Source organism: Mytilus edulis, chromosome 11 (genome assembly GCF_963676685.1).
Source record: "Mytilus edulis chromosome 11, xbMytEdul2.2, whole genome shotgun sequence".
Lineage (NCBI taxonomy): Eukaryota > Metazoa > Mollusca > Bivalvia > Mytilida > Mytilidae > Mytilus > Mytilus edulis.
In genome coordinates, this window is record NC_092354.1 from 22,160,274 (window position 1) to 22,188,261 (window position 27,988).

General features: G+C 33.5%; 1 protein-coding gene across 1 annotated transcript in view; it reads left to right on the forward strand.

Annotated features, from left to right (window-relative positions):
* Nucleotides 1–820: 820 nt before the first annotated feature.
* The window catches only part of LOC139494080 (zinc finger protein 721-like), a 36,669-nt gene continuing 9,501 nt past the window's right edge, over nucleotides 821–27,988 (forward strand). Inside the window, exons 1-2 of the mRNA XM_071282252.1 lie at nucleotides 821–968; nucleotides 19,038–22,148. Coding sequence (XP_071138353.1) covers nucleotides 19,559–22,148 — 2,590 coding nt within the window. The 5' untranslated portion in view covers nucleotides 821–968; nucleotides 19,038–19,558. The remainder of the gene's footprint in view (nucleotides 969–19,037; nucleotides 22,149–27,988) is intronic.

A 27,988-nucleotide genomic window follows, 5' to 3' on the forward strand; every position in this document is an offset into this window, starting at 1 on the left:
CTATTATTACATGTATAATAACATGTGCTTGTCACTTTTATTGTTCTTAAATAATGTGTAACTCTTTTTATTTTATAAAATTATTATTTATCAGTGAAATTTAAAGTTGTTTTTGCATTTTTCATTTTGATATCGTTTTTGAAAAACATGTCTTATGTGGTGCATTTCTTTCTAACCTACATTTTGTAAACGTTGTATTCATATATAATTGTTAAAATTGAAACACTCATATTTGTTTTGTGCTTTATGACAAATTTCTATATCTGAGTTTGCAAAATGCTTGTTTAAATTTAAAAACAAATCAATGTGCACAACTTATTTCATCGACACAAAGTTGTCTCATGACAATACAATATCTATATATTTTCCACGGGCGCTTTTTTTTCTTTCCCGGGCGCTTTTTTCTCTTCTCCGGGCACTTTTTCTTTTCCCCGGGCCCTTTTTCTTCACCCCGGCGGGAGCTCCCGGGCGCTTTTTACAATGTTTAGTAGGACCCGTTCCCAGCAGCTCAGTTTTAGTTTGTAACCCGGATTTGTTTTTTTCTCAATCGATTTATGAATTTCAAACAGCGGTCTGACTATCGTACTGCTGCCTTTATATACCAAGGTACATAGAACATATTTGCATATACTTCAGGTAATCAAAATAGAATAAATTTACTTACAGGTGTTTTCCCTTCTGTTTTATGCATTTTAATTAAAGACAACATTAGTGCCGATCTGAAAAGATGCCGATTTGAGCAGGTGCCGAAGTGTCTTTTTCTAAAAGTGCCGAATTAGCATGTGCCTACTTGAGATCACTTGACCTACACGTACACACACATAACTAGTTGTGCCATAGTTGGCACTCCATAGATAATAATGATCGGTTGTCGCCCTTTGTTTATTGACACTTTGAAACTTGATGAATTCAGCGATTTCTAAACAGCAAAGAGAATGAAAGTTTTCGTAGTTTTATGTATCATTATGGTAAGACTTTATACCCCGAATGTAAAACACTATCAGCTTCTAACTCACAGAATTCATAAAACAATTACAAAACAGTTCGTCAGTTGATAATTTAGGGGGGAGATGAAGCATTGCACTTGTTTCTGTAACCGCAGCTAATTATCTACTCCAAATAATTATGAGGTCTAGGAAGGCTATTTTAATTTTTTGCTTTGACGCCTTCCTGTGACCCAGAAGGCGTCAAAGCAAAAGGTAAACGTTGATTACTTGTTTGAGTCTCTCCTCTTGGTTACACAGGTAGTCGTAGGAAAGCGTCCCAGAAAAAAAAATAAAATAGCCTTGCCAGACATTTGGACTAGGTTACAGGTAGCTTCTAAAGACAATACAGCTTATCTCTATTGAGGGGGGATAGGACCTTTATTGGGACTCCGGGATCGGGATTTTTTAAGCTCAGGATTTCGGGATTGACCCTTCCGAGATCCGGGAATTCTTTTTTTCGAATTTCGGGACCTCGGGATTTCGTGTTTTTAAGCCCGGGAATTCGGGATCTGGTGTTTTTAAGCCCGGGATTTTGGGATCAGGACCCCTCCTACCATCCCTCTCTATTTGTCCGCCATTACTGGATATCATACACATGATACAGGTTTCCGTAAAAATTTGACGTCATAAAACAAAATATCTGAGGCGACAATGGAAAAAGGATTGTTGTATGGATCAAAAGTTCAAATGGCAGGTTCAGCCAGGATAAGCAATATGGTGCATCAAGTTCACATACTTTAATGATGTTATAAAGACAAATCTACATGTCAGTATTTAATATAAATACACATTAAATCATCACTTCACCTTATTAAGCACTAATATGAGGCAGGCATTACCTGTAAATGGGGACGAAGTCTATATGAATTATTTTTTTGTAACTTAAAAATATTTGTTAAAAAAAAGAAACAGAAATACCGTAAAGTTTCCAATTTTAGTTCTGTTGTTAGGGATTTTAGTTGTGATGTTATTTAGGTTATGACGTCATATATGCAATGTAAACAAAGAAACGCTATCATCAGGTAACCTTTTTTCATATCAAGGAATTATTAAAAATGTAATTGGTATTGCGTTCCTTCCTACATGTATTTCATACTAGACTGATAAATATATATTTTACTCAAAGTTTCATACAAACGAGACCGGAAAAAGGAAGTACATTGTAGATTTCTGTGCAGATGCGGGAATTCAAAACATGACATAAATTTTTTCCCCCCGATTTTGAGTTAATTAGTACAATGAAAATTCCCGATTTTTTTTCTATTTTTGTTGTTGTTGATTTTTCTACTGTTATTGGGGACTTTGTCCCCATATAATGAAAAATTGGGCAAAATGACAGTCTGCACCGTTAGCCACTAGTCCGATGCCCCAGACTAGTAAATATTAATTCTAACTGGTCAAAATTTTCTATAGTCATATAGGGACAAGTTTTGATATTTAGTGTCTGGACTAGTAGATGAAAAAGTTTTTGGTGCAGACTGAAATTATCTCCCCTCTTCTTAATAAATAATATTGAAAAACCTTAATTTTCTACTTACTTAACATTAGTTAACTTTACTTGTTTTATAAAATAAACGGGCTACTTAATTTTATATGGGAAAGGGAAAAACCAGATGTGAAAGCTTGACAGTTTCAAATATTTAGCCAAAGTTTTGTATTCAAACAAGCCAAAATTGTAAGCCGTAACTTAAACATCTGCCAAATTGCATATAGATGAAACCAAAGCTGGCTACATGTGTAGGAGGAAAATAGTCCTAATTAATAGGAACCTACATGTACCTTGTGAATCTATTACAGACAAGTGGCTCTTGCTTAAAAAGCAATGATTTAAATATGTGTAGGCCTGAACCCTTTCCTACATCAGAATCTTTGTTTTTGTACTTGATTCGCATAGGATTTTTCAACAAAATATTGAAAATAAATTTTAGTTGGATATTCTTATGAATAATCTTTTCATATTCGATACAAATTTTATTAAGTCTGATGCAGACACTTTGAAGCCAAACAGGGGTTAAGAAATCCACTAGCCCGACGCCCGGGACTACAACATTTAGACTCGGGCAACCAAAACGTGTAACCCAAAATGCCCGACGGACTAGTAACAAAAAATTCTTGGCATTTCTAAAATTGAAAAGGGAAAATCCCCTCATCACTTTTCTATCTTATCCAGATTCAACTACGTCATCTGGGATTCCCAGAATTTGAACTGATTTTGTACAAGTTTTAAAATAGAACAAATAACTCTGCGTGGATCTTCGATGTGTCAGTACAGGGGGTGATATTGTACATTGCTTAATATGCAACCTGATTTTACCTCCTTCTGATTAATTTATTGCAATATAAATGTGAATCCCTTTTGACAGCATATAAATTTGAAACATGTGCTGATAATTCTTTTACCGACAAAAGCGATGATGCTATTGTATCTGATAAGAACTCCTCCAATCCTTTTACATTCCCACGTATAGCAGTGGTCAAGACTTCCCCGGATATGGTCAACTCATTATATCAGAATTGTCAGTGAATATTCATTTATCGATTAATTGAATATATATGCTAATGGAATATTTTTTGCTGATATAAGTTTTGAATATATCCAAAAATCTACTGTACAATGACATGAAATGGATAAAAATTGTTAAGTTTATAGAATTCATTGTTATTGCAGCAAACTCTGAATTTGTAAGGCATACTAGGGTTAGCAGGTCAGTTTTGTTGGCCTAGTAGTTCTTTCAACAGGGCTAGTAAAATCTTGCAACCAATTAGCCATGGGCTAGTGAGCTATAACAAAATTTCTTAACCCCTGTCAAAGCATTTCAAATGAGGTACTACACAGGCATCAAAAGGCGTCATTATGGACTATAGAGTAAAGGGGGTGGCGTCAAAAGGTGTCATTATGGAGGAAAGGGATATATACATGTACATGTACTAATTGAACTCTAATTATAGAAACTACATTTAAATTTATATACCAAATAAGAAATATCAACACATAAGTTAAACCAAGGAGGTTATAGGAGAAGGAGAGAGGACGAAAGAAGATAATTAGGGCCCCGCCTTTAGGCGGGTCGCCCTATAGTGATCAGTCTGTCCGTCTGTCCGTCCATCCATAGTGATCAGTCTGTCCCTCCGTCCGTCCGTAACACTTTAACTTTGTGTCCGCTCCATATCTAGAAAACCATTATGATTTCATACTTTATACTTTACATGTTTATTAACCACCACCAGAGGGCGTGTCATGATGTATGTACAACTTCCTAGGTCAAAGGTCAAGATAAAAAAACTTTGGTTTCAGTTGACAACCCTGTGTCCTGTGGTGAAGATCGTGTCCGCTCTATATCTTGAGAACCGTTATGATTTCAAAGCTTATACTTGACAGGTATATGAACCAACACCAGAGGGTGTGTCATAATTTATGAACGACTGCCTAGGGCAAAGTTCAAGGTAAAAAACTGGTTTCAGTTGACAACCCCATGTCCTATGGTAAAGATTGTGTCCGCTCTATATCTTTAGAACCGTTATCATTTTAAAGTTTATACCTGAAATGTATATAAACCGATATCAGAGGGTATGTCATAATTTATGTACAACTTCCTAGGTCAAAGGTCAAGGTCAAAAACTTTGGTTTCAGTTGATAACCCCATGTCCTATGGTAAAGATCGTGTCCGCTCTATATCTTGAGAACCGTTATCATTTCAAAGTTTTTACTTGACATGTATATAAACCATACACCAAAGGGTGTGTCATAATTTATGTGCAACTACCTAGGTCAAAGGTCAAGGTCAAAAACTTTGGTTTCAGTTGACAACCCCATGTTCTATGGTAAAGATCGTGTCCGCTCTATCATTTGTCTATATCTTGAGAACCGTAATCATTTCAAAGTTTATACTTGACATGTTTATAAACCAACACCAAAGGGTGTGTCATAATTTATTTACAACTTCCTAGGTCAAAGATCAAGGTCAAAAACTTTGATTTCAGTTGACAAACCCATGTCCTATGGTAAAGATACAATATTTTAATGCACATTATTCACAGCAGGGCCCACAGAGATGGCTTCCATCTCAATGATATCTAGTTACACATAAAATGTTACTGACTTTTCTGCAAGTGGGTGTTAATTAGATGAGATAGACTCTGTCACAGAGGGAGATTTTGTCGTAATTACCTGAGTAAGAACAGAAACACCTGAATAAACTGACTGCTGACCGGATATATACAATTATTGACATGTTAAGATTTTTTGTGATATTTTTTAGTTAATAATTAAAAATTAAAATTTTATGTTTAAAAGTAAACTTTAATATTAATAGAAATGAATTAATGCCGTCAATGTTAATATCAACAGAAAGCACTTTTATGTTGTTCCCGATAAATTTCTCTATGTTTTAATTGCAAATATTCCTTCTGGTCGTTACCGGTCACCGTAACTAAAGTTCTTTGCATATTCGTATATTTTCTATGATTAGTACCTGCCAATTCTTATCAACAGAAATTGAAAGGAGAAGCAAAAATCTTTGTTTAAAGCAATGTAGTGTTGAATTAATGACCCAGTCACTGATAACAATCATGTGACATATAATTGCGATTTATGTAATAGCCCGAACTGCTCGCGGTAACAGCCCAGTACATCAGAGGGCAATGTCAAGTGGGTGATAAACATGTCGGTTTCTTTATATTTTTATCATTTTTAGCTCACCTGGCCCGAAGGGCCAAGTGAGCTTTTCCCATCACTTTGCGTCCGTCGTCGTCGTCGTCCGTCGTCGTTAACTTTTACAAAAATCTTCTCCTCTGAAGCTGATTGGCCAAATTAAACCAAACTTGGCCACAATCATCATTGGGGTATCTAGTTTAAAAAATGTGTGGCGTGACCCCGCCTACCAACCAAGATGGCCGCCATGGCTAAAAATAGAACATAGGGGTAAAATGCAGTTTTTGGCTTATAACTCAAAAACCAAAGCATTTAGAGCAAATCTGACTGGGGTTAAATTGTTTATCAGGTCTAGATCTATCTGCCCTGAAATTTTCAGATGAATCAGACAACCCGTTGTTGGGTTGCTCCCCCTGAATATGTAATTTTAAGGAAATTTTGCTGTTTTTGGTTATTATCTTGAATATTATTATAGATAAAGATAAACTGTAAACAGCAATAATGTTCAGCAAAGTAAGATTTACAAATAAGTCAACATGACCGAAATGGTCAATTGACCCCTTTAGGAGTTATTGCCCTTTATAGTAAATTTTTAACCCTTTTTTCGTAAATCTTAGTAATCTTTTAGAAAAATCTTCTCCTCTGAAACTACCAGGCCAAATTAAACCAAACATGGCCACAATCATCATTGGGGTATCTAGTTTTAAAAATGTGTCCGGTGACCCGGTCAACCAACCAAGATGGCCGCCATGGCTAAAAATAGAACATGGGGGTAAAATGCAGTTTTTGGCTTATAACTCAAAAAACAAAGCATTTAGAGCAAATCTGACGTGGGTAAAATTGTTCATCAGGTCAAAATCTATCTGCCCTGAAATTTTTAGATGAATCGGACAACCTGTTGTTGGGTTGCTGCCCCTGAATTGGTAATTTTAAGGAAATTTTACTGTTTTTGGTTATTATCTTGAATATTATTATAGATAGAGATAAACTGTAAACAGCAATAATGTTCAGCAAAGTAAGATTTACAAATAAGTCCACATGACCAAAATGGTCAGTTGACCAATTTAGGAGTTATTGCCCTTTATAGTCAATTTTTAACCATTTTTCGTAAATCTTAGTAATCTTTTACAAAAATCTTCTCCTCTGAAACTACTGGGCCAAATTAATCCAGACTTGGCCACAATCATCATTGGGGTATCTAGTTTAAAAAATGTGTCCGGTGATCCGGCCAACTAACCAAGATGGCCGCCACGCCTAAAAATAGAACATAGGGGTAAAATGCAGTTTTTGGCTTATAACTCAAAAACCAAAGCATTTAGAGCAAATTTGACATGGGTAAAAATATTTATCGGGTCAAGATCTATCTGCCCTGAAATTTTCAGATGAATCGGACAATCTGTTGCTGGGTTGCTGCCCCTGAATTGGTAATTTTAAGGAAATTTTACTGTTTTTGGTTATTATCTTGAATATTATTATAGATAGAGATAAACTGTAAACAGCAATAATGTTCAGCAAAGTAAGATTTACAAATAAGTCCACATGACCAAAATGGTCAGTTGACCAATTTAGGAGTTATTGCCCTTTATAGTCAATTTTTAACCATTTTTCGTAAATCTTAGTAATCTTTTACAAAAATCTTCTCCTCTGAAACTACTGGGTCAAGTTCATTATAGATAGAGATAATTGTAAGCAGCAAGAATGTTCAGTAAAGTAAGATCTACAAACACATCACCATCACCAAACCACAATTTTGTCTTGAATACATCTGTGTCCTTTGTTTAGTATTCACATAGACCAAGGTGAGCGACACAGGCTCTTTAGAGCCTCTAGTTTTCTGATGGAACTGCTATCCTGGGGATGCTATCAAGCAGAGTGTTTACTCTCCTTCTAATATAACCTCCTTGGTTAAACCAATGATAATAACTATTAAAAACTTGTTATGCCTCTATTTAGAAAATACACCTAGAAAGATCTCCGAACACACCAAATTGATAAATCTAGAGAAGTAAGTTCGGAACCCCTCTAGATAAAAAGCATGGCTAAATTCAAGGAAAATATCACAGTTTGGGATAAAAAAGTTACTTACTGACAAATTTATAAGGTAAAATCAATGTTAAAAGTTCAAAGAACGTTTCCAAAGTGTAAATACTATATTTTAAAATTATTAACCAGGTTAAGGTGGTACCTAAATCTACAGGGAGATAACTCTGTAAAGTCAGCTAAACGTTTTAATTACGTTGTGTTGTAATTGGGAATATTTAGCTTCTCAATGATCAAAATTGGTGTTTGTCAAACTGCTATATGTTAAACCAGTGTAATTTTTTAAATAGTTGGTTCAAAATTTTTGATATTTTTTGATATTTTTGTTTAAGGGTCAAAGTAAATACCTTGTCAAATTTTTATGAAAATTAAACAAGCCAAAGTAATTTTAGTGAAAGGGTTGGGTACCACCTTAAAGTCCCATGACGTTGCAAAAGTTACGTTTCAAAACAAGGATCCACGGCCACATTTCTGTCCATGTCATTGGAAGGTCGAATTTTAATATAGAATTCAATTCTATTATATATGATATTTGTGACAACTATTCAGAAGCTCTGCCACCAAAGACAGAAGAGGGTGGTGAAAAGGTTATTTTCGTGCAAGGTGTTTTGACATTTTTATTTCATGTGCAGCCGTGAAAAAGGTTCCTTATTCCCTGTGTTTCGTAAAATCGGTAAAAAGATCAAGGTGCAAGCCATTTTTAACAGTTTCATTCATTGTTAAATGACAATTTTATTTCGCGTAATAATTAGGGACAACATCAAACATTCAAAGGTTTAATGTAGGATAAAAAACTTAATTCATGTTTTTTCACTGACCCACCTATATAAAATATAAAATTGATGTCAATTAAACACGACAGGTGCCACATGTGGAGCAGGATCTGCTTACCCTTCTGGAGCACCTGAGATCACCCCCTAGTTTTTGGTTGGTTTCTTGTTGCTTATTCTTTCGTTCTTTATGTTGATAAGTTGTGTCATGTGTTCTAATGTTTGTCTGTTTTTTTCTTTTTCATTTTTAGCCAGACATTGTCAGTTTATTTTCGATTTATGAGTTTGACTGTCCCTTTGGTTTCTTTCGTCCCTCTTTTTTCAACAAAACTTGCTGCAATTTTGACCCCCCACCCCGAACTACATTTGTATTTGAATTAAGATTTTTATCTTTCATTGATTTTTTTATGTCGTCCCTTATGACGTCTTGAAAAGCTATTTTATTTTTCCAGGCGCATAGCTCCCTATAGGCCAACACGCAGGTGCTTGCACATTGGCATGCTGAACCAAAAAAAAAATATATTCACGATTTTCATCATTCTTTGTTAAGAGTGTATAAAATGGAATACATTTCTACTTAATACCATCCAATTAACTAGCCTAATTTATTTTCATCACTTCTAGACAGTTGTTTGTTCAACTGTCTGTGAACTCAAACACATTTTATTATACTTAAATGATTTTCACTTGTCCTAATATTATTTTTCTTTATATGCCCCGCCAAACAGCGACGTCATGTGACATTTAGGCTTTACCCACATGTACGTTCTTACATCTATTAGACGTTGGTTTCCGCTCTCTTACTTTAGTTTGCATCAACCAAATTTTACGAAACTTATACACAGTGCTTGTTAACAAAATACAGATCAAGTTGAAATTGGGGTACTGTCACTTTGGTTATTCAAGAGTTATAAATGCAGAAATCTGTTTCTGCTCTCATTTAACTTCAGTTTGCCTCAACCAAATGTTTCAAATCTTATAAACAATGCTAAGTACCATAAAACACAGATCAAGTTAGTTTTGAAGCCAATTGTATGTTTTTCCAGGACGTCCTTTTTATTTTTATTTTTGGTCTTAATTTAGTGTCTGGTTTTATTGTCGAGCCTGCGACTTTTGTCGCAGAAAGCTCGACATAGGGATAGTGATCCGGCGGCGGCTGTGTTAGCTCACTTCTTAAAAGCTTTATATTTTAGAAGGTGGGAGACCTGGATGCTTCATACTTTGTATATGGATGCCTCATGTTACAAAGTTTCTGTCAGTCACATGTCCAATGTCCTTGACCTCATTTTCATGGTTCGGTGACTACTTGAAAAAAAAGTTAAGATTTTTTGTAATGTTAAATTCTCTCTTAATATTATAAGTAATAGGATAACTATATTTGGTATGTGGGTACCTTGCAAGGTCCTCTTGCCCGTCAGACAGTTTTCACTTGACCTCGACCTCATTTCATGGATCAGTGAACAAGGTTAAGTTTTGGTGGTCAAGTCCATATCTGAGATACTATAAGCAATAGGTCTAGTATATTTGGTGTATGGAAGCACTGTAAGGTGTACATGTACATGTCCAACTGGCAGGTGTGATCTGACCTTGACCTCATTTTCATGGTTCAGTGGTTATAGTTAAGTTTTTGTGTTTTGGTCTGTTTTTCTTATACTGTATGCAATAGGTCTTCTATATTTTGTGTATGTAATGGTTGTAAGGTGTACAGGTCTACCTGGCAGGTGTCATATGACCTTGACCTCATTTTGATGGTTCAGTGGTCAAAGTTAAGTTTTTGAGTTTTGGCCTTTTTTTCTAATACTATATGCAATAGGTCAACTATGTTTGGTGTATGGAAATATTTTATGACCTACCTGTCAGTCGCGCAGGTTTTATTTGACCTTGACCTCATTTTGTACGGTTCATTGCTCAGTGTTAAGCTTTTGTGTTTTGGTCTGTTTTTCTAAAACTATAAGCAACAAGTAAATTTTATTTGTTGTATGGAAGAATTGTTAGCTGTACATGCCTACCTGGCATGGTTCATCTGACCTTGACCTCATTTTCATGGTTCAAAGGTCAATGTTTAGTTTTTATACGACCGCAAAATTTGAAAAATTTTTCGTCGTATATTGCTATCACGTTGGCGTCGTCGTCGTCCGAATACTTTTAGTTTTCGCACTCTAACTTTAGTAAAAGTGAATGGAAATCTATGAAATTTTAACACAAGGTTTATGACCACAAAAGGAAGGTTGGTATTGATTTTGGGAGTTTTGGTCCCAACATTTAAGGAATTAGGGGCCAAAAAGGGCCCAAATAAGCATTTTCTTGGTTTTCGCACTATAACTTTAGTTTAAGTTAATAGAAATCTATGAAATTTTGACACAAGGTTTATGACCACAAAAGAACGGTTGGGATTGATTTTGGGAGTTTTGGTTTCAACAGTTTAGGAATTAGGGGCCAAAAAAGGGCCCAAATAAGCATTATTCTTGGTTTTCGCACAATAACTTTAGTTTAAGTAAATAGAAATCAATGAAATTTAAACACAATGTTAATGACTACAAAAGGAAGGTTGGTATTGATTTTGGGAGTTTAGGTCCCAACAGTTTAGGAATTAGGGGCCAAAAAGGGACCCAAATAAGCATTTTTCTTGGTTTTCGCACCATAACGTTAGTATAAGTAAATAGAAATCTATGAAATTTAAACACAAGGTTTATGACCATAAAAGGAAGGTTGGTATTGATTTTGGGAGTTTTGGTCCCAACAGAATAAGGGGCCCAAAGGGTCCAAAATTGAATAATTGGGGTTCTTTGATATGCCGAATCTAACTGTCATGACTGTGTATGTAGATTCTTAACTTTTGGTCCCGTTTTCAAATTGGTCTACATTAAGGTCCAAAGGGTCCAAAATTAGACTTAGTTTGATTTTGACAAAAAATGATTCAGTTAGGTTCTTTGATATGCTGAATCTAAAAATGTACTTAGATTCTTGATTATTGGCCCAGTTTTTTTAAGTTGGTCCAAATCGGGGTCCAAAATTAAACTTTGTTTGATTTCATCAAAAATTGAATGAATGGGGTTCTTTGATATACCAAATCTAACTGTTAGGCGAGTGTAATATTTGAAAAAGACGTCTAGTTAAGGACTATAATGCACCCACCTAACACACGGCTAATTTTTTTTTTAAATGAAAGAATAATGATTTAACTTTGATTTTTGGCCGGTCGTCACAAAATCGTACGGTGCAGTTTTTGTAAAATTGACGTTTATTTCAGAAATTAGTTGAAAATTATATAATTACGACATGTTTTTCAAGCAAAGGAAATTAGTCGTATCTCTTCTTTTAGACAGAATAATTAAGTGAATTAGATTCTTAAAATAATGAAAAACAATATTTACAACTGTAAGTCCGCATGCATATATGCTTTTGCATTCCTTCTAAATATTTGACATTTTGTACGAAAATTTTCATAATCCCGACCTTTTCGGATCTACAATTAAATTTTTATTAAATGTTTTTGCAATATATCCGTTTTAGATCACACCAAATTACTCATCAGTTATCGTTTTTTCATTCAAGATCAAGACTTTATCTCAACATTTCTTAAAATCACGAATTTCTGTAATTTTATGATGTTGGGTAAAATCACTATAATTTCCGGAATCCCTTATCTATTTCGTTATCGTTTTTTACTGAATATATTAGTCGATTTCCGTGTACTTAATAGTGCTATTAGAGTACGATAAATCATATTTAAACGGTTCTATTTCTATCTTTAACTTCAGTGTAGCTTAAATAGATATAAAATCGTCCAAAATAAAGATCAAATCAAAGTAAAACATAGTTTTTGAGTTCTGCAGATTTCACCCCTTTCTAAATTAGGAATCGTATCGGAAAATTGTAGAAAATCTTCCGAGTCGTGTCAAATTTTCACAGTCCAGTTCACAATGAAACCCTTCCTTTGCTAAAAAGCAAAAAAACTATCCATTTATTGACACAGATGCATAGTCTGTCATATATTTACTACATAAAAACTATGTTGTTAACACTTAAATGAAGATACAGTTGTATTGCCGGAGTGGGAAAACGAAAAGATGAAGTTTACAGAAGACTGGTCGATGAATATGAAAAAAATGAAAACATCCCATTTGAAAATACAAAATATCATAAGAGTTGCTATAAATGTTTCAAAAGTATGCACAACCTATCAACTTCTGTTTTGTCTGTACAAAGAATTTGTACTACATGTACCAATTCTACCGACCAGTAGATCTTCTCATATATCAACGAGGACAGTAGATCTACAACTCATTCTGATTTGTCTGTTTGTATATTTTGCAAATGTATAAAGCCTATAAGCAAGTTACACAACTTCATAAGGTATCCTCTAAGGAGCAAACTCAAGCTGTATTGAGTGTTACTACATATATCTCCTACAATGATCTGATTTACAAAATAACTCATGATAATTTTACTATTAAATCTTAATACCATTGAGCTTGCTTCGCTAAATATTTGCTACAAAATTTGAAATCAGAAATTAAAGAGCTATTTAGTTCTTAACATAAAACAGCTTTTACTAACATTTCGACGATTAAAGATGACGTGCCTGTACACAAGGAAGTATTCTGGTTAACAACTTTAATTACTTGATCAGTTAACCGGGCTTAATTTCTGCCCGAGGATCGCCCCCCGAGAAAACTACACAACATATTATCAGCTTCAACAAAAACTAAAAAACTATGGTCAATTTATAGTTACATGTATACAGCTTCAACAAGGCCAAGGTACATCCAATATTGTATACAGTAGCTCTATAATTTTGTCTTATGCCGTAATGACGGAAAATTACCCGTTTAAAATGACTGTGATATTCGGTCTGTAAAATTTAAAGATCTGAGCAGTGACTGCGAAACTGGTTGCAAGCACTTAGTGCAGCTACTTTACGGAAGCAGATATAGGGTAAAGTTGTAATCCAATCAGATGAATATCCATTATCTAAAAACATTTCACTTTATTATTTAATTGAAATTATGCCACCTGCTTTAAAAACATTTCTGTGTTGCCTTTTGGATGATGGCACATCTGCGGCAGTTAATAAAGCGTACGATATTCCTATTGACAAAGTTCTTAGATGTATGGCTTTAGTAGAATGTATATTATCTATAAATATTTTTTTTACTCTTTTTCATTTAGGTTTATCATTACCAATGCACCGTATTTATGGACACACCTTTGATAACTATTAACAAGTTTGACTGATCAGGAGATTAGAAACAATGAAAATGGGGCATACATTCTACATGGCATTATTTTTCTTCTGGGGGTTAAAATTTTATCCAAGACAATGTCGACCCAACTACAGAAACAATAAAAGATCTCCGTATGACTTTGGTTGGCTAAAAGGCAACATCTGTCCGGTATGATGTCATCCAACTTTCTACAAGATTTGATCTGTTCACGCAATGGTATAGGTTTAGGGGGAGGGTTGAGATTTCCCAAAACATGTTTAACAACGCCGCAATTTTGCGCCTGTCCCAAGTCAGGAGCATCGTGCCTTTCTTAGTTTTGTATGATTTTTAATTTAAACTTCTTGGGTATATTTCGAAGCTTAGTATGACGTCCATTATCATTTCAAAGTAGTACATTTTTGTTTAGGGGCCAGCTGAAGAACGCCTCCGGGTTTGGGAGTTTCTTGCTGCATTGATGACCTATTGGTGGTTTTTGGCCGTTGCCTGCTTTTTAGCGGGTTTGTGTCTCTTTGACAAATCCCTCGTGTCCATTCCAAATTTTTAATTCAATCTGTATATAGTAGATCTTGTGTCCGCTTTGAGCAAAACCTTTGCTGTACTGATATATGCCCATGCCAAGGAAGTTGTCTTTGTATGGATATGTTGACCGATAAGAATGATGAGATTACAAGTTAAAATGAAGCTATAATATTCCGATATCGCAATATTCCGACACCTAAATGGTCCAACATCCCATTGGTCCGACGTTTCGATCACGGGATTTTAACATTAGAAAGCCAAATAAAGTATTCAATATTAGGATAGCCTTGTCCTCCGTTTAAAGCGGCGAAACAAGATAAAAAAACGTAATACTTAGTGCAAAAGTAGCCGAACGTCATCACTAGTGTAATATTTAAAAAGAGTACAAACTACTTTGTCAAGTGTTGTTTGATTTATTATATATTTCAAGATACACGGCGGCCGACTGAAGTAAAATCAAACACATTTTGACGTTCAATGAGTGATCATATTTTCCTTGTGATGTTTTATATTAAAATTGTCAATTTGTTGATATAAATATACCAGTAGCACTTTACTCATTTTAGTTATGTTTGTTAGTACTCTTATCATATCTGCTTTTAAGGGGTCATCCATAATTGTCAACCATTTTCCAAAGTGTACAAAACGTACACTTTTTCAGACCCCCCACCCTCCCTCAAAAAGTGTACATCAACCATTTTCAGATTTCAAGAGAAGAATCAGTCATACTTAATAAAAAGAAGATCCTGTCTATTATATTTTAGTTTAATATAAAAATTTGCATTGAAAAAGAACTAAAACATATCTGACTGTTTTATTTGATGACATCTATCTGTGATGCTTGTGTTTTGTCAGAATAAAGAGTACAAAGATTAGTGTTTCTCCTAACACAGTGGGAATGGTAACTCCAATAAAAAGGGCACCTAGAGCATGCAAAAGATTAACAAAAGGGCACATAAATTATGCTAAGAATCAAAGAAAGGGAAATGCATGGTTATATTTCTTTGGCAAAGTATGGACTGTCTGACAGTTGTTGATGGAATATGAGCTCAAGACAGCAATCAATAAAAGTGTAATGTTTTAAAAAATTTTGAGTTTTTAAAATTTCCCGCCTGCATTTCTATTTAAAAGGTCCCAGTAAATATGTCATTCATGGCACTATTATCGTTTATGTATATATACTGTAACGTGTACATATATTGGATATTTTTTAAGTTAAGGTTAAACTTCATATGGGGTCTTCCTAATTAAAGGAGGCTTATACGAAGAAAAATAAGTTTACTTCCGGTTTACTGGTTTACTATTTTGGAATGCATTACAAGGAAATTAATCGAAAGACCAGTTTAAAATCTTTTCACAAAATGGCGTCTTGTCAAAATCAAAACATTCAAAGAATTTAGTGTTTCCATTAATTTTGTTTATTAAACAGAGTAAAACGATAACGATCTATAATAAAGCAGGTGAAATTGACAATCGGGGGTACTGAGAAATGCTTACAAACTTTTTGTTTAAATAATTTTACTAGTTCACATTTTTGAAAGATTTAGTTTTCATATGATTTGATCTTTTAATCGTTCAATCCCGATTGAGTAGAATTATGATATCGAAATCAATATCATCAAGTGAAAATAATAAAGAAGAAATAGGAAGAGAAACACCCAAGCCAATTTTCGATTTCATAAATCGACTTTCCCTACGGAAACGATATAAATTCCAGAAAAAAAAGCGTACGGTAAAAATGTTGATTTTTGAACCCCCTCCCCCCAAGTGTACGTTTTGTACACTTTGGAAAATGGTTGACAATTATGGATGACCCCTTAGTGATGTATGAGTTGTTAATGTCTGTGTCATTTTGGTCTTTTGTGGATAGTTGTCTCATTGGCAATCATACCGCATCTTCTTTTGTATATATCAACATATTGCAACATATATAAAAGAAAATCTGCTCTATGGTTGTCAGGCTTTCAAACTAACAGGAGACCATACACTTCCTCAATTTTAATAAACAGCTCATCATGGGACTTTTCTAAACAATTAAAAAAACGCCATATGTTATATTTTCCCCTTGCTTCAAATATTTTGTTTCGGATTATTTATATCAAATTTGCAGATATATATGTTTGTAAATACGTGAAATCAAATGATATGGAGGTATTATATGATTTAGATAATGCAAGGGCGACTACAGATACATTTGTGTGACTTAAATGTTGATTTTCAAAGATTCCGAGAGAAAACGTTATGTAACATGCGTTACCGTTAAAATCAACCAAAATTAATTAATATTATGATAGAAATACATTTTCCCAACAGTAATACAGCATTCCTATAAAATTGTTTCGTTTTTGCATTTGTTTTGACTCGATTTTACAACTGGAAGTATCCGTGAATTGAAATTGCACTCATGACCTTTGACCTCGATTTAAAAAAAAATGCACCATAATTTCTTTTGACGACCGGGATATTTAGAAAGTACACATTTTTAGCTTTCTAGTGATATATAATTTAGCCGTGTGTTAGGTAGGTGCATTAAAAATGTAAATTTGGCTCTCATATCACTCGCCTATGTGTATGTAGATTCTTCATTTTTGGTCCTGTTTTCAAATTGGTCTACACTAAAGTCCAAAGGGTCCAAAATTAAACTTAATCTGATTTTAACAAAAATTGAAGTCTTGGGGTTCTTTGATATGCTGAATCCAAAAATGTACTTAGATTTTTTATTATGGGCCCAGTTTTCAAGTTGGTCCAAATCAGGATCTAAAATTATTATATTAAGTATTGTGCAATAGCAAGTCTTTTCAATTGCACAGTATTGCGCAATGGCAAGAAATATCTAATTGCACAATATTGTGAAATAGCAAATTTTTTTTTAATTAGAGTTATCTTTCTTTGTCCAGAATAGTAAGCAAGAAATATCTATTTGCAAGATTTTTTTTAATTGGAGTTATCTTTCTTTGTCCAGAATCAACTTAAATCTTTGTTATATACAATATACAATGTATATTCACTTTTTACTACCAACTGATAAATTAAAATAATCATTACCATTCAGTGATAACAAGCAGTTTTTTTACATCTTAATATTTTATGATGTATCTAAATGAGTAGTTATTGTTGCAAATTCCATTAGAAATTTTAATTGAGATTAGTTTTGGAATAAGGGAAAGGGGGATGTGATTAAAAAAATTGGGTTCAATTTTTCTCATTTGAAATTTCATAAATAAAAAAGAAAATTTCTTCAAACATTTTTTTGAGAGGATTAATATTCAACAGCATAGTGAATTGCTCTAAGAGAAAACAAAAATTTTAAGTTCATTAGAACACATTCATTCTGTGTCAGAAACCTATGCTGTGTCAACTATTTAATCACAATCCAAATTTAGAGCTGAATCCAGCTTGAATGTTGTGTCCATACTTGCCCCAACTGTTCAGGGTTCAACCTCTGCGGTCGTATAAAGCTACGCCCTGCAGAGCATCTGGTCTTGGTTTATGCTAAGTTTATGTGACAGTTGTAATAAAGCTTTATTATTAGGACTATCAACATAATATCAATGATTAGTAAAGAAGGCGAGACATTCCAGTGTGTGCACTCTTGTTAAAAAAAAAGTACGATTCACATCAATCGCAAGTTTGCTCAATGGACAATACGCTAGTGTATAACACTTTGCAATTATATGCCAATGTCGCTGTGTGAGACACTCCATGTGACAAGCCCAGTGCTGTATCCTTCTGTAGATACTATTTAATTTTAGTATTGTGTTGACAACGCAGATAATAAGTGCTGCAAATTTTATGGGGGGAGGGGGCTAGGATGAAATTTGAAAAAATATAAAAAGGCAGGACCAAACAGAGTGAAAAATAAAAAGGCAGGACAGAGATTACATACAGCTAATAAAAAAAGGCAGGACAAAATTTTTCATCCTAGCCCCCCATAAAAATCAAATGGTAGCTCCCTTATATTCATCTGGATTAAAGCAACGGAGAAGTTTGTTCCTGTTAAGACCTGAAGAGCATGTTTGAGGGTTTGGATGGGGTTGAATGATTAAAGAATAATGCCCTTTAAAAATGAAGATTAGAGAATAAATGGCCATAAAATTGAAAATTAGAGAAAAAAGGGGGTAATTTTTTGAAGATTAGAAAAAAAGGGGTGAAAATTAAATGTTTACAGAATAACAGACCGCCCCCCCCCCCCCCCCCCCACCATCCAGACCCTCATGTTTTGGACACTTTTTAGTAAATTAAGTCTCAAAATTATGTGTTGCTTATGTATTCAACAATGTTCAATGTACCATGATTGACCCAATTGAAAACAATTCTGAATATTTTTGCATTAATGAATTTTCTATAAGTCCTATGTAGCATTACTTTCTTATGACCGAAAACCATAAAAAAAAAATTCTGCATTAAAAACAGATCCACAAAGTTTTTTGGCATCGCTCTGCTGAGAGATGATTCCACATAAATTATCTTAGCTACAAGTTTGTACGCCCCTGTTTTCCATCACTAATAAGCGACAAGAAGAAGAATTTAACGTTAAGAAGCACAAGAAAATAAATTAAGCGATAACAAAGCTAATATTCTATCAATATTAAAATATAAATTTATAGGAAAGTCAATATTTATATAAAGAGGGGAGCGCTCATGATCAGTATTAAGATATTGACAAATATAATGCCTACCCAGGTTAAAATGAGCACAGAGAATGGCATGAAAGAATTATTTCTTAATTATGCAGGATGTAACATACATTTACTATATGAGTAGTGGTATTACCAGTAATTACACCTGACCTGTAGCAATTCTTAGTCTTAATTTTCACAATTTTTCTATTATATATTTTCAGTCAATTATTAGTTAGCTGAATGTCATGAAATAAGACCCATGGTTGACACTACCAATTGACAATAGACCGGTAAAAGATGCCACCAATTGACAACAGACCAATAAAAGATCCCACCATTTGTCAACAGACCAGTTAAAGATGTCCATTTATAGATACAAAGAAAGAGAAATAAAAGCATAATATTGACAAAACAGTTGTTTGATGGAAGTACAAACCAATTCGAAAAGGTTTGATATTGGATAATATATATATAATTAAAAATATTTCAACTGATGGAAGTACAAATCAATGTGAAAGGTCTGATATTGGACTATATTTAATATAAATAAGGCTATGTCAACTAGAAGTTTTCTTGACTAGACTACAGAGGACTGAACACAGTCACCCATGAGATGTCATGCTCATGACATTGCATGGGAAGCATTTAGATAAGAAATTTCTATTGTGGAGAAAGAAGAAGTAATTCAAATTAGTGGAACACATGCACATTTATATAAGTGATTAAAGTAAAATTTTACAGTATGTATCAGAGAATTCAGCCAAAGGTAAAACCTTCAAAAGACAGGAAAATAGTTATTGTTCATAAACCTCAAACAAATCATGCATGTGGTCATTGTAAAGCAAGTTTCACAGAGAAAGAACACTTACAGAATCATATAAGAATACATTTTGTCAACAAACCCCATTTATGTATCGTATGTGGTGAAAGATTTACTACTAAAGAGCATTTACTGGAACACAGGAAAAAACATATTGCTGATATACCTTACACATGTGCTGTGTGTGGTAAAATTTTTAGAATTACTGAACAATATCAGAAACACATGAGAACACATATTGCTTATAAACATCCAGATGAAAAGATAACTGAGAAAGAACACTTACAGAATCACATGAGAACACATATTGCTTATAAACCTCCAGATGAAAAGATAACTGAGAAAGAACACTTACAGAATCACATGAGAACACATATTGCTTATAAACCTCCAGATGAAAAGATAAGTGAGAAAGAACACTTACAGAATCACATGAGAACACATATTGCTTATAAACCTCCAGATGAAAAGATAACTGAGAAAGAACACTTACAGAAACACATGAGAACACATATTGCTTATAAACCTCCAGATGAAAAGATAACTGAGAAAGAACACTTACAGAATCACATGAGAACAAATATTGCTTATAAACCTCCAGATGAAAAGATAAGTGAGAAAGAACACTTACAGAATCACGTGAGAACACATATTGCTTATAAACCTCCAGATGAAAAGATAACTGAGAAAGAACACTTACAGAATCACATGAGAACACATATTGCTTATAAACCTCCAGATGAAAAGATGACTGAGAAAGAACACTTACAGAATCACATGAGAACACATATTGCTTATAAACCTCCAGATGAAAAGATGACTGAGAAAGAACACTTACAGAATCACATGAGAATCCATATTGTTAACGAAACTCACACGTGTGTTGTATGTCATGAAAAGTTTACTAAGAAAAAGGAACTTACTAATCACATGAGAATACATATTGTTAACGAAACTCACACGTGTGTTGTATGTCATGAAAAGTTTACTAAGAAAAAGGAACTTACTACTCACATGAGAATACATATTATCTATAAGCCTCATACATGTACTGTATGTCATGAAAAGTTCACTAAGAAAGAGCACTTGGATGAACACATAAACACCCATATTGTTGACAAACCTCACACATGTACTGTGTGTGGTGAAAAGTTTACAACTAATGATCATATGCAGGAACACATGAGAACACATAGTGTCAATAAACTACATGCATGTATTGTATGCAATGAATCGTTTACTAAGAAAGAGGACTTGCAAGAGCACACAAGAAAACATATTATTAATAAACCCCACACATGTAATGTGTGCGGTAAAAATTTTACTGACATACAACACCTAAAAGACCACCAGGAGACACACATTGTTTATAAACCACATACATATATTTTATGTGATGAAAAGTTTACTATGTTCACTCCACACGTACAGCTTCCAATAAGAACACATATCATTAAAAAACCATACACATGTGCTGTGTGTGGTGAAAAATTTACAGACAAACAACACCTACAGGACCACACGAGAACACACGTTGATAGACCTTATAATTGTGTTTTATGTGGTTTAGGGTTTGATCGAAGTGATTTATTTGAATCACACATGAGCACACACGCTGATTTCATATCTTATCTGTGTGATGTGTGTGGACTAGGATTTAAAAGTAAACTGCAATTTCAGAAACACACAAGAAATCATAAAGCTAGACAGTGTAATTTGTGTGGTAAACGATTTCATGATTCCTACTACTTACAGAAACACATGAGACAACACAGTGACGAGAAACCACATACGTGTGAGTTTTGTGAAAAGCAGTTTAAGTATTCGTTTTTCTTAAAAACACACATGAGAACACATACTGGAGAAAAACCGTACCAATGTGATCTGTGTGGTAAAGTGTTCAGCGAAAGTCAAGTGTTGAAAAGACATATGATATCACATACTGATGAGAAACCTTACAAATGTGATATGTGCGGTAAAAGTTATGGTCGAAAAGATGATTTAAAGAGACATTTGTCATTACATACGGGTGGGAAACCTTATCAATGTCAGTCATGTGGTAAAAGTTTCAGATTAGAAAAATACTTACAAAAGCATATGAGAACACACAATGGAGATAAACCGTACACTTGCAGGGCATGTGGCAAAGGATTTGGTCAGAAACATTCCTTGGAGAGACACATACGAACTCATACACATACATTAGATAGACCAGTAAGAAATTATACACATAATGATGACAAACCTTATAAGTGTGCTGTGTGTGGTCAAGGGTTGTGTAGTAAAGACACTCTAAGGTTGCACATGAAATTACACACTGGTGATGGTATGCATAAATGTGATGTATGCGGTAAACAGTTTAATAGGAAACATAACCTACGAACTCATTCGAAAAAACATTCTGGAAATCTTCGACACTGTAGTATTTGTGGCAAAGGATTTGTTACAGATTACAACTTACAAAGACACAAAAAAACACATGATAATGATAAGCGTTGGAAATTTGATGTTTGCTAATTTTACGGATGTAATATATGCTTGAAATTTGATGTTTGCTAATTTTACGAATGTAATATATCCTTGAAACTTGATATTTGCTAATTGTACGATTGTAATACAATTAATGTTCGAAACTTGATGTTTGTGAATTGTATGGTGATGGTGATAAAGTTAGAAACTAAATGTTTGTGAATTGAAGATAGTGATAAGAACGAACAATCACAAAATTACATACCTGCCAACTGTCACTATTCGCGGGGGATTTCCCCCATGAATGTTCCTCAATTGTAAATTTTGAGAGAGCAATTTTGTCCACAATTTAAAACAAAATAATCAATTTACAATAACTTACAAATACATGTTATATGCATGTAACAGTATGAAAAAATATTGACATACTTTGAAGGCCCTTTTAAAGGATTTGTAGGACTATAAAAGCTGAATTCAACATAAAACCCCCATGGAAATTGAAAAATTGGCAGGTATGAAAATACAGAACTCTGAGGAAAATTCATAAAAAGAAATTCATAAATAAAATGGCAATATCAAAAGCTCACACACATCAAATGATTCAGCTGTCATATACCTGACTTGGTACAGGATAAAAACGATGGGTTTAACGGTAACCTTATTTTATATCTATACTATAAAACTTTTCGAAACTTGATGAGTTTTAATTGTATGAAGGTGATAAACGTTCGAAACTTGGTGTTTGTAATTTGTATGATGGTGAAAAACGTTTAAAACTTTGTTTATTATAATTGCATGATGGTAATAACGTTCGAAACTTGATACATTTGTATTTGTTAATTTTATGTGAGATGGTGAATATCGTTTGAAACTTGGTGTTTGAAAATTGTATAGAGGTGATGATCGTTCGAAACTTATTGTGTGTTAATTGTATGATAGTGATAACTGTCCAAAGCTCACAAATCGATTGAGAGAAAATAAATCCTGGTTACAAACTAAAACTAAAACCGAGGGAAAACACATCAACTATAAGAGGAAAACAAAGGAACAACAGGAACACTGAAGTGCAACAAAAACACACGCCAACGAAAATAAAAACGAACTATTCAATTGATAACAACATCCATATTTCTGATTTGATACAAGACATCTTTAAGACAAAAATGATGGATTGGACCTGGTTTTATGGCTACCCAAAATTCCCGCTTTATGACAATATTACAAAATATTGCTGAAATTACAATTAAAAAAGACAAACAAACAATAGCTAGTATTGTACACAAAACACAAAATAAAAAAAGCTGCTGAAGATAGACCTAAAGAAGACATGGAAGTTTCATACTTCTATGCATATACCTTTTTGACGAATGTTCCATCTGTCACATGTCAATTGTACTTAAAGTCATAAGAAACCTCAAATTAAAAAAAAATATGCATATGTTTTTTTATAACTAAATGGATAGATTTCATTATACAACTTATGTAAATATACTTTTTTCTGAGGAAAATTCTTTAATTTGTCCACATTTAGAAGAAGTTTACTTATTTTTAATTGCTTGCTTCCAGGAAGCAATTCGCAAACAGATTTTCCGTATGCATAGTGACCCGAGCGTAACCCTCCTCTTTAAAATCCGGTGACCGCAATACGCATGGATCTGTCATTGAAATAAACAAATATCGGATTATACATGTTAAACACGTGCTCAATACCCATGCTTTTTGTGATTTCGGTGACAATCGATAAAACTCGGCTTCAAAACACGGCATTTAATGAGCAGCCATATTTTTAAATCATAACAAACAGACAGAAAAAAAAATTGACGATTATATGATATATTTGCGGAAATAATGATAAAATCGTGCACAGAGGACTAAGTTTATGATATATACATGCATTGGTTCAATAATTGGATAAACATTATTTTTCACCACTCACTCGTTTCATATGACTTTAACCTCATTTTCATGATTTAGTAGATATAGGAAGATGTGGTATGAGTGCAATGAGACAACTCTCCATCCAAATAACAATTTATAAAAGTAAACCATTATAGGTCAATGTACGGCCTTCAACACGGAGCCTTGGCTCACACCGAACAACAAGCTATAATTAAAGGATCCCAAAATTACTAGTGTAAAACCATTCAAACGGGGAAAAAAACAACGTTCTAATCTATATAAAAAACGAGAAACGAGAAACACGTATAAATTACATAATCAAACGACAACTACTGTACATCAGATTTCTGACTTAGGACAGGTGCAAACATTTGCAGCGAGATTAAACATTTTAATGGTACCAATCCTTCTCCCTTTTCTGAAACAATAGTATAACATCACAAAATAGAAAAACACAGTGACTACTGAAAAAGATTACGATTATAAATCAAGTGAATAACGTAGTAATAGCTTGACAAGGAGTAATATTTGGTATTATGTGTTCCTTGCAACGTTTATATTTCCGTCGGGTAAGGTATACCAGACCTCGAACTTATTTCAAGCACCATAAGTCAAGGTTACACTATGTAGTCACGACCGATTCTCAGATCCTATAAGCAATATAGGTAGGTTTTATTTTATTGTTTTGTGGAATACTGGTAAAGGATATATGTCCCACGGGAAGGTTTCATCTCCCTTTGATCTCAAATTTATGGTTCATTGAAAAATGTTTAGTTTTGTGATTTGGTCTATTTCTAAAATACTACAAGCAGTATGGCCACTATATTTGCTGTATGAAATGATTTGTAAGGTGTACATGTTAGACTTTTAATTTTATTTGACCTCAGTGACCTCGTTTTCATGGGTCATTTGACAATATTAAGTGTTCATGGTTATATTTCTGAGGGCCCTCATGGGGTTTTTGATTATGTGATTACTTGGCCGTTTTTTTTAATGATTATTTGATTATTAAGCCAAATATTTCATGATTATTTGATTACCTAGGACTGTATTTTTAGTTACTAAAGATAAGCAAATATTTAATGATAATGTGATTATATTGGCAAAAAAATGGTGATTATGTGATTACTAGGACCCCCCATGAGGGGCCTCATTTCTGATGACACGATACTATAAGCAATAGGTCAGTTATATTTGGTGTATTAATAAACCTGAGGGTGGAGATTTATTGAATAGAGAATGATAGGGGATATTAAACTATAAAGAATAAATTAAAAGGAACTAACAAAATAAAGAATAATGGACAAATTATGTGCTAAAATATATAGAAAAGAAAATAATGGACAAAGGATGTGCTAAAATATAAAGAATAGAAAATAATGGACAAATGATGTGCTAAAATATAAAGAATAGAGAATAATGGACAAATGATGTGCTAAAATATAAAGAATAGAAAATAATGGACAAATGATGTGCTAGAATATAAAGAATAGAAAATAATGGACAAATGATGTGCTAAAATATAAAGAATAGAGAATAATGGACAAATGATGTGCTAAAATATAAAGAATAGAGAATAATGGACAAATGATGTGCTAAAATATAAAGAATAGAGAATAATGAACAAATGATGTGCTAAAATATAAAGAATAGAAAATGATAAACAATAGATAATCAACATTTTAGATGAAGTCTGAAAATAGGAAGCATACGTTAGTTACCGTCATATAATTTCTAAATAAAATAACAGAATATTATAAAATGCGTGACAAAATTAAAAATAGAAATATAAGGATGCAAGAATAGATTGCTCCATTCGGCAATCCTCGGTAGAATCCGCTACTCTCCTTCTATCGAGATGAGGGAACGGAATTGGCCGAGTTGAGACGAATGTAGATTGCTCCTGATAGTGATATGTCTGCAAACATACGGAACACCTGGGAGCTTGAGTGTTCAGGTTAATTTTTTTTTTAAACATGACGATTTCATCCTTATCAGTACTTAAATAGTCAAATTTAAAGCATTTTCCCTTAGAAATACAAAACACATTTGAAAATATTCATCCAATTACGTTTTTTTAAACACGTTCATATGTTTCCACTATACAACTAAGGGAGGCTTTGTTTAATAATAAAAAGGGTTTAAGTCATGTGTTACAATTCAAAAGAATAAAGTGTATAGTTTTTATGTCCCACCTACGATAGTATAGGGGCATTATGTTTTCTTGTCTGTGCCTCCGTTCGCCCGTCCGTTCGTTCGTTCGTTCGTCTGTCCCGCTTCAGGTTAAAGTTTTTGGTCAATGTAGTTTTTGATGAAGTTGAAGTCAAATCAACTTGAAACTTTGTATATATGTTCCCTATGGTAAGATCCTTCTAATTTAAATGCTAAATTAGATTTTGACTCCAATTTCACGGTTGACTGAACATAGAAAATGAAAGTGCGAGTGGGGCATCCGTGTACTGTGGACACATTCTTGTTTTGCCATATTCTGCTTTTTCACCCCAGTCTGTTGACAATTTCGAGGCCCTTTACACTAGTGCATCGTCCAAGAACTCTAAATAAATGCGTATTGTTGCTGTCTATCAGATTGTTTTTTCTTAGTTTTACAATGACAGGTGAGACATACCTCTATTGTACTAGCAATATATTACAAAAGGTAGAGAGAACATCTAAACATCAAACTTAAAAACAATTTAGTGTCCGTGTCAACAGGTCATCCGTGTCCACTCGCATAATTTCATTTCTATGTTTAGTGAATCGTGTTATCTGGATAAATAAAGAGGCGGATTTAGGGGGGACAGGGGTCTTAGCCCCCCCCCATTTTGGGAAAAAATAGTTGCTTATATAGGGAATCACTGGAGTGGGCCCCTCTTAGGCAGTCAGTGGGCCCCCACTTATGAAAATTTCTGGATCCGTCACTGAAATAGACAATAACTGTTTAGTGTCTTTAAATATCAGCTGTATTTGTGCCATCTATGGCAATTTTCAAATATATGACAAAATTTAACGTCACAAACGCCATACAAATCATAAATTTATGTCAGCTCTAGCCTCTATTGTTTCTTTCAAATTTACATGGTGCAAATTCTGCGTAATTTCCCGTGAAAATGGTGAACAATGGTGAACTATATAAAGTCACAAATACTATTAGTCCAGTCAATCTAAGATTTAACCTCAAACTAATTGCAACAAAAAATGTTTTCGTTCTAATCTATAGCATTATATGCCATTTATATACACAGAAAAAAAGTCCCATGAAATTTAACTTAAGGAAAACTTAAAATTAGCATTTTTAATTTCCTATGGAAATTAACATTGGAAGGGGAATAACTCTTGCAAAAATAAGTATTTTTTTGGTCAGTTTTTTTGTTGTTTTTCTTGAAATTTATGTAAAGTATGATACTTTGATGGGGTTATAAGTTTGTATTTGACTAAACTATATAATCTTTTGCTCATGAAATGTATATAACCGAAGTGTTATGGGTAGTTTTATTTTTGTGTGCCTTTTTTCATTAAAGAAATTGCAAATTTGAAGCTTTGTGACCTTTTAGAAAAAATAATGTGAATATTTGGTATTGTTTATATCTGTATATTATATTTTTTTTCAGCAACTTACTTATCTAAAGAAACTTTAAACCACAAACAGAAGAATACATGCTTAATTATTTTGATTAAATTTGAGATTCTTTACTTTGAAATGTTAAAAAATTCAATAAATGGTCAACTAATGAATTACGAAATCTAGATTATAGCTTGATAAAAGATATGAAAACACCTTTAGAGTTGTTTGTTATACTCTAAAGACCGCTGACAAATCAAGAATCAATACATTCTGATGAATAGAAGCGGAAAAGTAATAATTTTGTATCAATTTTCATTGATATTTCTGCCTTTTTTGGAAGAGTTATCTCCCTTTTCAATGCAAATCTCCGTAGGAATTTTAAATGGTGATTATTTTAGTCTTCCTCAGGTTAGATTTTATGG